The sequence below is a fragment of the Pseudorca crassidens genome, chromosome 9, assembly GCF_039906515.1.
Source record: "Pseudorca crassidens isolate mPseCra1 chromosome 9, mPseCra1.hap1, whole genome shotgun sequence".
Taxonomy (NCBI): Eukaryota; Metazoa; Chordata; class Mammalia; order Artiodactyla; family Delphinidae; genus Pseudorca; species Pseudorca crassidens.
In genome coordinates, this window is record NC_090304.1 from 100,998,079 (window position 1) to 101,014,642 (window position 16,564).

Below are 16,564 nucleotides of genomic sequence, written 5' to 3' on the forward strand. Positions count from 1 at the left end.
TGCTTCTTGTTTGAGTCAACCTGTTCCTCTAGGGCTCTTTGAGGTGGAATTACATCCCTATACATGTCTGTCCCATTCAACTGTGACTCCTTTGAGATTAGGGGCTGTGCCTGTCTCATCCTGCCTGGCACATAGTTGGCACTCCAACAGTGTTGATTAAATGAATATATTAATGAATTGTTACTTTCAGATACTAGAGCAACCAAAACTTGTCCTCAGCTTGTGTGAACAGACTACCTGAGTCTGCCTTTTATCGTTACCTTATATTCCTTTTTATTTCTCCCCCTGAACAAAGCAACTTTGGGAGACCATAATAGTTTAACCACTTGCCCAATCTGCTCCTCCCTTCCCAAGGACTGCCTCCTTTCAGGTTGTCCGTATATATACCTGCTGCCACCCCGGTTGACTGAGAGCAGGACTGTCCCCTTGTTTGGCTGATAGTGGTCCCCAAAGCCCATTCTTCAGGCCATTATGAGCCATCAATCCAGTCTTGCATAGACTGAAGCCCCTCCTTTTGACCAGTCGTATCAATGCTGGGGCTTTCTTTGCCAAGCCCTTCCGAAAAATTGTCTTTTATTGAGAAACAAAATCTTTTTGGATACATGGGCACCTTGCTTATTTATCTTTTGATTGTGTTGGCTGGAAGAAGTTTAAAAGCAATTCTTCTTAGCAAGAGTTCAGCATCTGATATATTTGAGATAATAATAGCTTCCTTCATTTTTATGACACTTTACTTAACCCATACATCCATCCTTGTCAAGCCCAAATTATTCCACATGTATTATCATAATGTTTACAATAACTCAGTGAGTGAAGTTATATACACACACACAGACACCCACATACATATACATTCACACACATACACACACACACACACACACACACACACACACACGATATTAAAGACTTTGCAGGTCAGATCTATTCTGTTACACCCATTGATACTTTTTAAGGACTCTGATCCTTCGGCGCCTATATTTTGTTCTCATTTTTAAGGGCCATCTGTTTCCATCAGTTGTAGTCAACATCTAATCCTCAAGCTGTATGTTTGCTCATGCACATATAACAATTGCTCCACTTACCAAACCTATTTAATATGGCCAGACACTTTTTATATGCATAATTTTAAATTCTTACAGCCACCTTGCAAGATCAATGTTATTATCCACATTTTACAGATGAGAGAACTGAGGTTTGGAGAAGTAGGAGAGCCAGAGCTGGCTCTGCCTCAAAACCCATGTTCTTTTCACTACACTTGGCATCTCAACCAACAGGCCTAATATGAAATTGAACCTTTAAAAGGTTGAGTAATCCCAATTTCTCCTAATATCTCAACTCCTACCCCACTAATCAAGGGTCTGGGTTCTGACTCTATCACAGAAAAAATCGTGCTATTCTCTGTTCAGTGAGACAGAAGTGGGAGAACGGAGATGTGTTCAAAGAATGATGATCGTGTGTGTGCAGGAAACGCGAGGGTTCTGCTGCCTAATGGCTTGTCCTCGTGGCGCTTGTTCTCACAGACTTTCTCAAGAATTCAGGTCCCTGGGTCCCTTTGAAAAAACCAGGGAGGACACTCGTTGCTATATCTAGAAGGACCTAAACGGATAACTGACTACCGAAAAAAGTCCCATGGATGGTCAATGAAACCTGCTAGCAATAGGAACTGGTATTTGATGGGCAAAAAGGTCATTATCTGCCGGCTCCTGTTTTCAGGTGTCTGATACTAAGGCATAGTAAGCATTTTTGACCAATTATAGGGCTACCCACAATAAGAACTAAGGCTCTCTTTCTTTAGTGTGTGATTCAGTCGCTCATCCCTTCCCTCCTTATTGCCTTCAGATACTACTGTCCACACCCTGCCAGGTACGAGGAGGTAGCATGTGAAGGGGGCCAGATAACAGGAAGGTGAGTCAAGGGCAGAGAGCTTGTGTAGCTGAGTGAAAGAAGTATCCTTCTTTGTCACTCCCCCAAGCAGCAGGAAGCGAGGATACTGTCAGGTCACACACAGGAGCAAGTGAGGAACATTGGTAGGACTGTCCCTGCTGCCATCCTGGCCCCTGAATTCACAGGAAGCCACTAGGACAAGGCAAAGACTGTCTCAGGACTGGCCCTGCTCCCAGCCACTCACTGGCACAGCATGAGTAAGAGCCATACCACCACGAGGGCGTATTCTTTATGCCTCTCTGAGGGTTCCAGCCACAGACAAGCATGGTCCCCTGAGGGGCACAAACACACCTTCTCCAGAGGGGCATGTAAAATGAGCGCTAATGCGTCTTATGCGTTGGCTGCTCTCTGTCTGGAATGGAAAGATAGACATTCCCCACTGCTGAAGTCTGGATAGCACCCCTGGAGCCCTTGCTGATATCCACGTACTCCTCCCGTGTAGCTTCAAGTGACCTCAGCTGCTTCCCTGGCTCCTCTGTATTCAACTTTCTCCTTCCCTCTAGTCCTTTGGACACAGGCAGCTCTCTTCCTGGTGATATCAGCTCATTATCCCATTTTATTTTCCACCCTTAATCTGCCTTCTTTCAGGCCTAATGTCTTTTGGGTGTTACTGACCCCAGAGCTGTCCATCATACGTTCTGGGACTGCGGGTGTCTGCCGGGATTGTCCCAGGCCAACCAGCATGGGTAGTCAGTCTTCTCAGATGGATAATGCCCACCTCCCTGACCTGTAAGAACGAAATGAATGTACGTCTGGGCACCCTGTGTGGTATAATTAAGGGCTGAGTTAGCTGCTGGTAGCTGTGCTCTTCCTCAGTGTTTCAGCTCCATAACCCAGCACAGCTTCTTCCTTCTATCCCCTGTCCCCTTTCCTTTGTAGTCGTCTACCTCCTGCCCTCTTCTGTTTGTTGCTGTCTTCATTTCTGCCACGAGACCCCTGCCCCTGACTGCCTGGCGTTACCGGAGGGTTTTACAACTCTGTTTACCTCTTTTTGCCTGATTCCGGGGCTGGTAGCGGCCAAGCGCACTCTCCTGGGTCTGAACCTGTTTGGTGTAGCCGTTACTGCCCTTCTCTGACCTTGCACTTTGGGTCTGGGCACTCCTAGGAGTGAGGGGCAGGGTGGGCTTAGGGCTGAAATCTATTTGCCCAGACAAGTTCCTAGTTTACGTTCTATTAACCATTTTATTCTCCAGGCCAATGCTTCCCTCTATAGTTAGTTCACCCTTGGGTTCATAGACAAAGATCTCACAATCACTGCTTTTTATAGGTGGAAACATACCCTGGAAATCTTCAGGCCAGAGGTCTGCAGAGCACTTTTAAGAGCACGGAACTCTGCCTCAGAGGGGCCCTTCACTGTTGCATGGCTGCGGGCCTTCAGAAGGGAGAGCAGGAGTGGCCGCTGCACAGTCACCGTGGGGAGTAGAGGCGGGGCGGGGGGTATCAGTCTATCCGTGGACGAGGTGCGGTAGGGTCTTGTCTGGCTCACTGCGTAATCTGGAATCTGAGTGGGACAGAAAGTCCCTGTTGGGACACCTACGCTCCCAGGGGGCGCTGACACTCAAATCAGCGTCCTCTGGGACGCTGGCCCTCCAGCCTGCCTCAGTTTCCCGATCTGTGTCTGCGCCACAGCTAATCAGGATAGGAAGGCACTGCAGGAGCAGCTGAGGGTAGACGGGAGGTCACGCAGAGCTGACTGAATCTGGGATCGCAGCTTTCAGTTCCCCGGAGGGAAGTGAGCCGACAAGCGCAGGCCGAAGGAGAGGCCCCAGAGGCTCGGAGGGCCGCGGGTCCCTAGCCCGGAGGCAGAGCACGAGAAAAGTCCGTGCCCGAGGCCGGCCGGAGGATGGGCAGTGGGCGTGCGCTTTGCGCTTGGCCGGGCCCGAGGGCGGTCAGGCGCAAGGGGGCGGGGGCTGAAGGCCACGGTTTGCGGCGTCGGGGCGGGCCGGCCGGCGGGGCATTTAAACTCTGGGGACTGCCAGCTCGGGGAGCGTGCCCAGCTCTGCATCCTCCTCTGCTTCGGATTCGCTTCGGGTATCGCCGGGCAAGATGCGGTCTTCCTTGGCGCCGGGCGTCTGGTTCCTCCGCGCCTTCTCCAGGGACAGCTGGTGAGAGGGCCTGCGGGGTGGGGGGCGCCGGGCCAGGACGGCCTCCCTCTCCCTCGGGTTTGGCGGATCCAACTCGGGCGGCCGGGAGTCCCAGCGTGCTGGTGGGGGGTAGGGGGTGGGGGGGGCGGGGGCGGCGCGGCGGCGGGTTCTGACAGGATCTGGCCGGTAGGCGGGGAGGTGGGTGGCACGCACGCCCTAGCTCGCTCCGCCTCCGCAGGACCCCTCCCTGGGAGGCTGCCCAGGAGAGTTTCCACCGATGCCCGTTTGCATCCGCACTTCCAGACACACACACACCCCCACCCGACCCCGGGGAGACCTTCAGAGCGCCTCCTTTATCGCTGAGCACCCGGGGGAGCCGGGCTTGCAGGCTAGGGAACCGAGGTCAGGGCGTGGCGGAGTTGCTGAAAAAGTGGCCATTGGAGTTGTCGAGTGGTCCTTTTGGTCTCTTTTGGCCCTTGGATAACACGAAGGCCAGAACCCAGTGGTCCTGGGACTTGCCTTGAGGGGTTCTGGGCCCTGAGAGACACGCTCCCGGGAGGGCATGCGTCTCAGATCAGAGCAGCAGCTGCGCCGCAGCAGGGTAGTCACCCCAGCGGCGGGCCGGCGGCTTCCACAGTTTTCCTCCCGACCAAGGAGTCCTGAGGAGGCCGCGGATCAGGGGGGGTGTGGTGGGGTGGAGGGCTTTCAGCCCATTCTTCATCAGAGGCCACACTGGAGCAGTTTGCTTGGTCTGCACAGTGTTTTTGTTTTGTTTAATATTGTGTTAGTTGCCATCGTTTACAAATTATAAAACAACGTAGATAGCCAGATTCCTCGCTTCTCTGATGTAACAGTCTCAGGCCTAAATTCCCCAATTATATCATTAGGGGTAGGAGCCCCTTTTAGATGGGGTGCAAGCTCTTAATATGACCAGCTTGTTCCCGTTTTAAAACAGAAAATCCTGCATCCCCAGCCCCCTCAGTCCCGGGCAAATCAGGATGGTCAGTTGGTGACAGCCCTCACTGGGGACAGTCCTCACACTCCCAACCTTCCCCACTCATTAGATTATTTATTTGGTCCTTTTTGAGTTTAGGACTCTTAAAAGATATTTTTCAGAGAAAAAGATAAGATCATGACTCTCGTAAGGATATAAAAATGAACGTGTTAAAAGGATTTTATTTCACTCATAATGAGGGTGCCAGAAGATGTTATAATTGGCACAAAAGAAAAACCCAGGGAGGGGAGAATGGGGGGTTATTGTTTAATGGGTACAGAGGTGCAGCTTGAGAAGATGAAAAGGTTCTGGAGGTGGATGGTAATGATGGCGGCACACCAATACGAAGGTACTTGATGCCACTGAACTGCGTACTTTAAAATGGTTAAACGTTCAATTTTATGTTACATATATTTTACCACAGTTTTGAAAAGAGAGAATACAAAGAACGTCCCCATTTGTAAGTTAGGCATATTGAGGCAAAACTGATTGGGAGGGAAGACTATTGAAACTCTGTCCGTTCATGGACATATTTTATATGACTTACCAGTTACTTACCACTTCATGGAATTCAAGCTCAGTGAAAGACAAGAATCAGATAACTTGGAGGGGTGTCCTCTGGGCAATGCACAGTTCTCCAGAGAAACACATTTTTTTCCCTACAGTCTGCCCTGCTGGGATCAAAAATAGTCTCAAAGAAAGATTATTCTTGATCACGAAATAGGGTTGGTCTCCTTAGATTTGATCTGATTATCTATATACATAATTTACCGTATAGGCCTTGTTACGTTCACTTTGCTGGAAGTTTTCCTAAGGGATCTTGGATTGGACTTTTAAAATCCTTCTGTTATTTACTGTTCTGAGATTAGGAAGCCGAGCCAAGAAGCTGTCTCCACTAGGCTTTACCTGCTGTGCCTATAAATTTAGGCAAACTCCTCTCTTCTTGAGGTCCCCAAATATCCTAAGTTTCCTGGACCTGCCAGGGAGTGACCTTCCTGATTTGTGTGTAAGGGAACACAGTAAGCCGGTTTTATTAGGCGGGTTTTGTATTGGCTGTCAACCTTAATTCCTTAAAAGTGGCAGCAATAGCTGATTAAATGCGCATCATTGTCAAGTACGACATTCCAGGCAAGGCCTTGGTTGTAAAACCAAGTTTTCTAATATGTTCTGGTTAAAAAAAAAGAAAAAAATTCCTATTGAACTTTTGCAAATAACCATATTTTATAAAAAGCAAGAAGACTCAAAAACAGTTTCTGAATTCCGAGGAGTCAGGCAGGGAGAATAAGGTATTTACAAATGTTTCAGTTTACAAAAACAGGGTCTCCTAAATTGTTATGGGTTACAGACAACTTAAGAAGAAAGAGAAAGGGCTTTCTTATATATTCAGAAGATTGAACACTATAACAACATCAGTAATATTCCAAACGTGACAGTCATTCCTTATCAGTTCTTTCAGTCCTAAGTGATTAATTCTTGTTCTGCTGAATCTTGGGTTCACAACCACATAATCTGGTCAGCTTCTTTGCTGAAGAGTTTTGGAAATCCTGATTCAGTCCACTGGTATGTTCTTAAAGATATCTGAGTGATGTCATCAGGAGTCCGTACCCACGAGTATGTACCTGGTCCTGTGCTTTTCTGAGACAGTTCTTGTTTGCTGAAGGTAAAACCTTTGGCCTATAGCTGACTGCACAGCCTTTAGGGAGCATCAGAGTAGAACAAAAACTATCTGTAAGGGACAGAGACCTAAAGAGGTATGGATTACTTATTAATGATAATTTTCAAAAGTGAATGATATGATGAGAATTCATGACAAGAAAAATGCAGCTAACAAGGAAGTCTGATTATTCCTGAGGTATGTAAAACAAAATAAAGCCAATCCAAAAAAAAAAATTAGACAATGTCTAAAAACACACTAAGGCTAATTTCAAAGAAGACAGTGAACATTATATCTGATTCATAAAAATGATGAGCATAATTTTTATAGAGGAAAAAATCTTGAGATATATAAAAACCCCAATACATAATTTACATAATATACAAGGAGATACCAAGAATGTTGACTGAAGAGATTTAGTAAGTCTGGAGTAAGTCCTAAACATCTATGTTTTCATAAAACTCCATAGGAAAGTCTGATGTACATCCCCAGTTGAAAACCACTGACCTAGAAGATGCTAGATTCAAATTAAAGAAGTAAGGTTGCAGCCAGGTAACGTTTAAAATCATAGCTGAAATCATGACTGGTAACATTCTACTGTTATCACCAGGCAAAGCACCACCAGGGTGCTGATGCATAGAAACAGATCGTAGACCAAGAGGGCATTGAGAAACCTTTAGAACTTTCTCACACAGCAGACAACTTCTGAGACACTTATGTAAGTGAAATATTCTACTACTCTTTTTTTCCCATAATAAACAAAAATAGATCTCATTACCATATATGTTCAAAGTTGTATCTCTCTGCCACTATTGTTCCTGGTAGAGTCTTATTCGTATACATTAATTATACCCTTTAACCAAAGTAACTTATATTTCAGAGAAAATGAGGGGCAGGGAGAGTGGATCACTGTAAACAGCCTGTCCCACTCCAGCATTTTAGAAGAGCTCAGGAAGGCACAACTCTCCACAGGCACACACGTCACTTACACACTTGTTAAAGTGTGACTCCAACCACTGTGTTCTCCCACATCTCCCAGGTTTAAGACAGATCCGGATTGAAATCCTCTCACCACTGTGTGCCTTGTGTAGTTAACTTCTCTGGGACTCAGTTCCCTCGTGGGTGAAAGTCAGGTGGGTTCTTGAAGGCAAAAGTGATCCGTGAACATCCTTGACCTCCCGTGGCTGATGGAGGGCGCACGATAAGTGTTCCTTTACTTCCTTCCTGATGCATGGAGGTTTGGACTCCTAACAGACACCGAACGTCAGTGTAGTTCCTACCGTAGGCACGCTATCGTGTTACACTGTGAGGCCTACGAAGATGATTAAGACACGGTCCTACTTTCTCGGAATTAAGGCTCCAGCTGGAGAGAGGGCGTGTTCTCTCATTATCACATTTGCTGCTTCCACCTGTACCCAAGGAGGGCTTTTAAGCAGAAGTGAAGAAAGCAGACGGTCCTGGAGCAGGACGCCAGAGGGTGGGCTGGCCCTGAGCTTTGGATTCCTTGTTTGTACCGTGAGGATACTTGTAACACCTACCTCGTCAGGTCGCTGTGAGGATTAAAGATTGTCTCGAGATGCAGCAGGTAAAATACTTAGATCAGTGCCAGGCTCATATTAAGCACTGACTAAACATTAATTACTGACTATTTTTCTACTCGCATTTCCTACTGCTCTGTGCCAGGCATTGTGTTTGTGGTTCACTGCAAGGCCTTTATTTGTTTCCCCACCTAACTCCCCATTATATGGGTATAATGGGGCACAGAGCAGTTATGTACCTGGTCAAGCGCCGCATAGCTAGTAAGTAACTGAGGTGAACTTGAATCCAGGTTAGTTAGACTCCCAAGCCCACGGTCTTTCCTCCCGATTAGAGTGTGGGAGGGGAAAAGAAAACATAGCCTTTGGACTTGAGACAAATCACTAAATCTCTAAGGCTCCAGGTCCTTGTCTTCAAATGGAAATAGCAATATACCTCTATCCCAGGGTTTTAGTGAAATTAAGTGAGAAGATATTTAAAGCACTTAGCCCAGTGCCTGGTGTGCAGTTAGTACTTGGTAATTGCACGGTGCTTGTGAGTTTCTGTGGCGGGAGGGTTTCATCTTCATTAGGAGGAACAGGTAGCATTTGCCTTGGTGGACCTGGAGGTATTCTGAGTGGAGCCGTGGAGCTGGCGAAGGCACGGCAGTGAGGACGTAGCCTGTGTTGTCAGCACTGGTCACGTGCAGCCGCAGCTGGTGGGAGCCTGGGGCTTGAAGGCGCGGTCCCTGGACAGGAGGCTGAGAGGCAGGCGGCACGAGGTGTGCAAGCAGAAGGCAGAGACTGAGGAGTTTCTGCCCAGGAGTTTGGCACTGCCCCTCCTTCTCCCGTCAGAGCCCCCGGGGTCAGGCAGTGTCCTCGCAGGAGCCACAGCCCCTCTGAGTCCTCCCCAGCCCTGGGCCTGGCCGGTGCCCCGCCTTCTGTGCCAGCGTCTGCGTGGGCATGTCTGGGGACAGATGGCAACGTGGGCATCTTGCCAGAGAGATGAGTATGGCTGCTGATTCTGGGGCTGGGCCCGCTTCCTGGGGCCTGTGGGGAGGGAGCAGTTCAGGGCTCCACGAGAGGAGCCTGTGGGAGGAGGGCCAGGTGGCATTCCTGCTGGATGAGCAGGAATGGGTGGGGCACTGGGCAGGCAGGAAAGCAGGGGCCATGAGCTCCCAGCTCGCTGCCCTCCCCCAAGCCCACCAGGGCCGAGGTGGGCTGGAGGCTGCAGCGGGGACCAGTGGCTCTGCCCGCCGGAGTTTGCTGAGGTCCTGCTGCCGGATGCATCACATCTCATTTCATCAACCCTTATGGACATCTCATGTGACAGGACTTCACTACCTTAGTCAAAGGAAGATCAAAGTGAGGCTGAGAGGCGAAATGTTATCTCAGTTAGTCTTTAGGGCACCCTCATGTGACAGGAGTTTACTATCCCATTTACAAGAAGCTCAAGCTGAGGCTGAGAGGTGAGACAGCTCACCCAAGGTCACAGTAACAGACCCAGAAGTTAAGACGCAGCGTCTTTTGGTTTAACGTCCTTTTCCCAATTCTGCCATGGCCTCAGACCAGGGACCCAGATGCTGCAAAGTAGCTTTCTCTTGTCTTCCTTCTCTTCCTGGTAACTGCCCAGAGATGCCAGGTAAGAGCATCAGAAAGGGCTCCTTAAAAAGAGTGGTGTGTGGGCTTCCCTGGTGGTGCAGTGGTTGAGGGCCCGCCTGCCGATGCGGGGGACATGGGTTCGTGCCCCGGTCCGGGAAGATCCCACATGCCGTGGAGCGGCTGGGCCCGTGAGCCATGGCCGCTGAGCCTGCGTGTGCGGAGTGGCCACAACAGTGAGATGCCCGCGTACCGCAAAAAAAAAAGAGTGGTGATGGCGAGAAGCAGCTCCGAGAAGGAAGGAGAGAGCCTGGTGGAGGATCTGGAGGGCTGAGCCCACCGTCCCTGTCCCCGCCCCCTTCCCTTCCTCGGGCTCTTCAGGCTGACCCCCAAAGAGCATGTGAACCTGCGTGGCTCCCTCCCCCACCCGCACATGACTGCTGTCTTCTCCCCCAGCCACCTTCTGCTTCCTCTTCCTCTCCGCTGTTTCCTCTTTCCCTCCTTACACAGCAGACTGATGCGCACCTCCCTGGCTTTGGGTGGGGCGGTCGGCCTCAGGGGCCACGCACTGGTCTAGAAGGCAGCCAGGCTTTGGGGGTGGTCTGTATGGATGGCCAAGACCTTACTTCTTCCCATCAAGCTGTGCCACCTGAGTGCTGAGGTCAGAGCTGAGCGGTCCCGAAGCAACGCCAGAACTGGGGGCAGACACCAGGGTCGGAGTCCCTGCAGCCCACAACGCCCCCATCTGATTGCCCCCAAACTGGTGTGCGGGGTGGGCGCGGGGTGGGCGGCATCACTGCTCTCATTTTGCCGTCTGGCTCGTGCCTCCTCCCCTGGGTCCTTCATGCTGGGGAGAAGGAGTAGGTGAGGGTGGGCCACGGGCTAAGCCTCCAGGGAATCCCGAGAGGAGAGTCCTCATCTTAGCTCCCTGGGGAGGAGGGCCCCGCCACCACCAACGCATTCCCGCCTGTGCTCTTTGTGTAGCCGCTCTTCAGAAGAGAGACCACCAACTACCCGCTGACCACTTCTTCCAAACCCTACCAGCTCTCACACTCCTCCAGAGTTTTTCCAGGTACCTAAACGAAACCACATGCTGTAGCTAAAAGCCACGTCTTTTCATTCTGTCTGAGCACCCAGGCTTCCCCTGCCGAGATTCCTTCTCAAGGCAAAGCAATCTAGCCTATATTTTCCTCTCTCCTAAAAAAGACCATTATCTTATCTACTAATTCCTTCTAGAAAGTCCCGGGCTCCTTGTGCTACTGGCCAATGGCTCCCCTTCTCTGGGAAGGATCTTGGGACCGAGCCCTGTGTCAACCTGATGTCTCTGAGCAAATGCCCAGGTTCCATCTGGAGGAGGGGCATCAGGTGGAGGAGTCCTTGGGCTGGGTCTCAGCCCCGAGAGGGCTCTGTTCCTCTGTTCTCAGAGGCCCTCCCAGACCTGGCCTGTCCCCGTCCCATCTTGTCAGTGGAAGGCCTGGCTCAGGGCTCTGCCCTGTGCTGTCTGTTCCAGGCTGACCTTTCCCTACCAGGGTGTCCCAGGGGCAGCGGAGGGCTTGGCAGGGGGCGGGGTGATGGCACTGTCACCAGCAGCCTGGTTCTTACTGTCCCCAGCCCTCTCTCCTTTTCAGATCTGCTGAGTCCCAGGACAGGCACGTCCAAGGACAGGCCACCAAGTGGTACTTTCCTCCGGGCAGGTGTCAAGGTCACCTGCAGCTACAGCCAGTCCAGTCTGCCCCCACCTGAGTAGCCCCAGACATCTACTAGCTGCCCCAGGCATCTACTAGCTGCCCCAGGCATCTACTAGCTACCCCAGACATCTACCAGCTGCCCCAGACTTGGCTTAAGGACTGGGCTGAGGCAGGAAGTGGTAGGGATTGGTCAGTGAGGGAGTTTAATTCCCTGTCGGCCTGCCATGGGGATAGGAGCCATCAGCACCGTCAGCAATGTGGTTGCAAAGCAGGGAGCGGGGTGCAGGGACCGGGGGCTGACTGGGCAGACACTGGAGAGAAGGCACCTCTTCCCACTGTCTCCTGAGGTCAGCATTCTTCTGCTGGGCTACTTCTTGTTTTCTGTTGTTGTGATGGTGGTGGTAGTAGGTCCTTTGGGGGTTCTGTTTGTCATCTGTTGCTGCTTTGGCAGTCGTTGTTCTTTGCCCCTAACCTGAGAAGCGTTTCTAGTGCAGAGTCTTAATGAGGTCCATAAAGCTATTAGCGTGCTCATTTGGAAGAATAAGTTGGACTGTCAGCTAATAGTTAAGAGATAGCTAGTCCACCTCTCTATCTTGGCTTGGTTACTCAGTAACCAGTGCCGTGCAGGGGGAGGTGAGACTCTCAAAGTGCCATCTCTCGCTAACACAGACTTAGAGGGTCATGGGGTGGGCACCCTGCCCGGAACAGTCTGTGGGCCTCTCCACGCACGTTCCTGGGTCTCTGGCCTGCTTGCCCAGCCTGGCCAACACCTGGGCTGCCATCCCTCCCCCTCTGGGGCAAGCCAGGCGAAGCCCGACTGTGTATTTTCCCCCCTGCTCCCTTTCTGGGGCCTCTTGTTTCTGCAAGAAGGGCTTGTGAAAGCAGAAGTGAAACTTGCGGGTTCTACAGGCAGCAGGAGCACATCAGCTATCTTCCCTGTGAGCTACTGTGAGTTCGACAGCCTTTGTGTCAGCCCAGCCCTTCACCGGACCCATGTCCCCAGTCCCCTTTGAACTATGGCACCTTGGCCTTTTTCTCAGAAGAGCTGCCAGAGTGGAAAGGAAAGAGGACTTGACTAAGGGGAGGCCCCGGGTATGCTCTGCCCAGCTAGCTGTGCCCCTCTGGGCTCATGCCGCCATGGTGCTGCGGTCCAGGCAGGGAGTCCCAGAGGAGGCCAGTGCCCATCCTAGCATCGCACAGCAGGTTGAGGTCCTTCTGCCCCACCGCCTCCCTCCCTGTGACTCTCCTGCTATCTTGGGTGTCAGGTTTTCTACTGAGGGATGGGGTCAGAGCTGAGAGAAAGGTCAGGCCGAGCTTCTGGACAGGGCTGGAACCTGGCAGATCTGCATGACTGTGGATCTCTGCTAAGTCTCCCTGTCTACTCCCAAGGGAGAACATGGGTGGGCCCAGTGGACCAGCCTCTGCTCTCTCCCCGTGGCAGGCTCCCGCATGCGCACTGGTAGCTTCGGGGCATCTTCGTGTTCCTCTAGCCCACCTCTGTGTACTAGGCATGTGGGAGGCGTGGCCATGCTGGCCTCCAACTCCCTACCTTACAGGCAAATCCAGGGCCTGGAACCACCACCGCTCAGAGGAGTTTGGTGCTAACCCACACCCTGCTCACCTCCCGTAACAGAGCAGCACGGGCTGCCTCCGCCCCCTCCAGCTTTCCTTCCTCAAAATCTGAAATCGTAGTGGCTGTCATTTTTAAGTGTCCACTGGGTGTGAGGAACATGTAAGAGCTGTCCTGTGCATCGTCTCATCAACCTGTCAATAGCCCTATGAGAAAGGTGATAAACACTACTTTGCAGACCGCTAACAGGTGTAAGGAATGAAATCAGGTTTCGCCTGATTCCTAAGTCCTTGCTCTTTTCTCTTACAGACACCAGCTCCCTGAGATGCACCACCGAGGGTCTCCCTAGAGGGTGGCTGGCAGTGTGGATGAGGCAGAGGGAACCAGCCCTACCTTCTGCGAGGAAGCTTGTCTGGAGCTTCCCAAACTAATCAGCAGGGCAGAGCTTAGCCTGGGAGGTGTCCGGAACCCTCCGACCTAGAAAATCCCACCCCTCTTCAGTGATTCCCCATCACCCCAAGGACAGTCGAAACTCACCCTAGGCCCTCCATGACCTGTCCGCTCCCTCCTTCCCCACTCCTTCACCTTCCATGCTTGGCCCAGTCCCACCTTCCAGACCTCTGGCTACATAGAGTTCCCCAGACAGGTATCATTGCTGTTCACGCCTCTGCACTTTGGCACACGTACTTCCCTCTCCCTGGCGCCGCTTCCCACCCCAGCCCTGGTGGACCTGGCCACCTCCTGCTTGTTTGTGAAGATGCGGCTGAAGCCTCACCTCCTGAATCCTTTCCTGACACTGCTCCCATCCCAGCTGGTCTCGGCGTCCCTGCTTCCGTGTCATGCAGGGCTGCCCTCTTTTATGGCACTGTCGCACCAATTCTGTTTGTCTCCCTGCTGACCTGCGAGCCCCTGGAGGGCAGAGGTCTCTCTTACAGCTTCTCTGGGTCCCTAGCACAGTGCCTGGCACATGGCAGGATGTGGATGGGAAGGCAGTCCTGTTTCTGCCAGAGGGAATCGAGATGTCAGAAATGGGCCTGGGTGTGCCTGCTGTCCTGTCTTAGCTTCTGCCACGCAAGGTTGGGAGGGACAGGACTCCAGAAGGCAGATAAGGAAGCACACCGGGGACCACAGGCTGGAGAAAGCCAGGGCAGGTGACCTGAGGTGGGCAGGTGTTGGCACTTGGGGCTGAAGCAGTGTCGTGGTGGGAGGAGCGAGGGAGGAGCGAGGTGGCTGCCAGCGGGGCTGTGCCTTTCGATCCCTCGTTGTGTCTGAGCATCTCCTGCGTGGGCTCGGCATGGCTGAGTTGCAGCCTGGGCCTCCCTGCCTGGCCTGTCAAGGAAGGACAGTCAGTGCTGGGGGCGCTCAGTGGGGCCTGGGGATCCTTCAGGCCCAGAGGAGATCTCATCTGTCACCAGGGTCAACGGCTGTATCCAGGTGGCAGCCGAGATAGACTCAGCTGATCCCGGGGGTCGTAAAGGTGGCCCAACAGACACGCAGGGACTAGGGTGAGAGTTACATTGTGTTCCCTGGTCTTTGAGCTGGATGTGGTTGGCACTGTCCTCCGTGGGCATCTGATGAGGAAACCGGAGGCAAAAAAGGCTTAGGAACTTTCATTTGGTTACACAGTAAATTAGAGTCACCCCTCAAAGCTTTCAGCTTTTTTCCGGACTCAGCAGCTCCCCGGGCAGGACACTGGTGAGTGTTATCTGTAGGGCTGTGATTTTCTTCCATCTTGTGCACTTTGAAGAAGCCTCACTGGGCAGCCTCTCCAGTTCTCTCAGAGACACCCCCAACCCTGCCACCAGATTCTGCAAGTTCCTGAGGCAGGAGTCACATGAGCCATTTGCCAAGTGGAAAACATTGCTGCCACCAAGCTTGTGTATGTCACAGGGTCACTGTGACAGTCCCTTGGAGTAACCCCAGATTCCCTGGAGAACCCCTGGTGACTCCCCCCGAGCCATGCACCCTCGGCAACGGGGAGCCAGAGAGGCTGGGCAGTAGAGAGACCGTAAGATTCAAGCTAGAGAGAGCTTCGTTCTTAGTGGAACGGAGAGCCACCGAGAAACGTTAAGCCAGGTGACGGCGGGGGCACATGTACCTTCAGTCTCTTCAGAAACCAAGGCTCTGGTCTTTCTCCTGGGCTGGAGTCCGTGCTGAGGTCTATTTTCCATGTACTTCCTGGCTCCCGGCTGCTGACTCGTCTCAGCTGATGCCGTGACTCAGGAGGACCTGGAAGCCCTTCCTCAGAGCCTCGGCAGAAGGGGAAGGGGGAGCGCGCAGCGGAAACTTCGGTGGGGCCTGGCTGAACTGTTCTTTCCGCCCCAGACCGGCGCATGGGATGAGAAGCACTGTATGAGAGGGCCCATGTGATGTGTGAGCCGCAGATGGAAAGGATGACCCCTCTGTCCAGTGGAACGGACTAGGGCAGAGGACCTGGGTTCTGTCACCAGCTTTCCCTCTGTTGCCACATTTCCAGCTAGGTTTTGGGCTCCGCCCCTACTGGGCTGCAGCAGGTGCTGTTTCTGCCGTGTTCTAGGCTTGAGAGCATAGTCGACTTCACTTTATTTCATTTATTTATTTTTAAAATTAATTAATTTATTTTTGGCTGCATTGGGTCTTCTTTGCTGCGCGCGGGCTTTCTCTAGTTGCGGCGAGCAGGGGCTGCTCTTTGTTGTAGCGTGCGAGCTTCTCATTGCGGTGGCTTCTCTTGTTGCGGAGCACGGGCTCTAGGCACGCAGGCTTCAGTAGTTGTGGCTCACGGGCTCTAGAGCGCAGGCTCAGTAGTTGTGGCGCATGGGCTTAGTTGCTCTGCGGCATGTGAGATCTTCCCGGACCAGGGCTCGAACCCGTGTCCCCTGTGTTAGCAGGCGGATTCTTAACCACTGCGCCACCAGGAAAGTCCCGACCTCACTTTAAAGACAGACCCTTCTCCCACATCAGCCTCCTGCCGGCTCCCAGCATGTCCAGTATTTTAAATACAATTCTGTCTCCCTGCCCCCATCTCTCACACACACAGAGGCACCCCGATCTTAGTGAGGCCAGAGAGAAGCAGAGGTGATGGGCAGTGGTAAGAGCAGGAGGGGGTACTTTGGTGTTGTCTAGGGCGCTGATGCTGGGCTAGCTCTGTCGGGAGGCCTCGGTAGCAGGAGCAGGGACTTGGGGCCCCCCGGAGCACTCTGGCCTCTGGCGTCTGTTCCTACCCTCCCCTTGGCCTCTGCCCCGAGGAACTTGTGTCTGGAGGGGAGCCTGATGTAGAAGAGTTGGCGGTGCTGGGGCTCTGAGGCTGCTAGAATGGGCACAGGTGCATGCTTCCTGGACACAGTAGAGGCGGAGGTCCGAGCGCCCTGCCAGCCCAGCTGCCCGCCTCTCCCTGCAGGTACCGCGGCTTCATCCTGCTGATCACTTTCCTCATCTACACCTGTTATCACATGTCCAGGAAGCCCATCAGTGTCGTCAAGGTGAGGCTGGCCTGGGCGTAAGGAAGAAAGCAGGAGATGCTGGGCCCCAGCGGAAA

At 52.4% G+C, this 16,564-nt stretch overlaps 1 protein-coding gene across 6 annotated transcripts in view; it reads left to right on the forward strand.

Moving 5' to 3' along the window:
* The window catches only part of SLC37A2 (solute carrier family 37 member 2), a 43,761-nt gene that overhangs the window by 15,910 nt on the left and 11,287 nt on the right, over positions 1-16,564 (forward strand). For 3 of the 6 annotated variants that reach the window (XM_067751453.1, XM_067751454.1, XM_067751457.1), the window contains exon 1: positions 10,725-16,508. In XM_067751453.1, coding sequence (XP_067607554.1) covers positions 16,356-16,508 — 153 coding nt within the window. In that variant the 5' untranslated portion in view covers positions 10,725-16,355. Of the gene's footprint in view, positions 1-1,094; positions 4,053-10,724; positions 16,509-16,564 lie in introns of those variants that run through there. The other 3 variants (XM_067751455.1, XM_067751459.1, XM_067751458.1) reach the window with 3 other exon arrangements.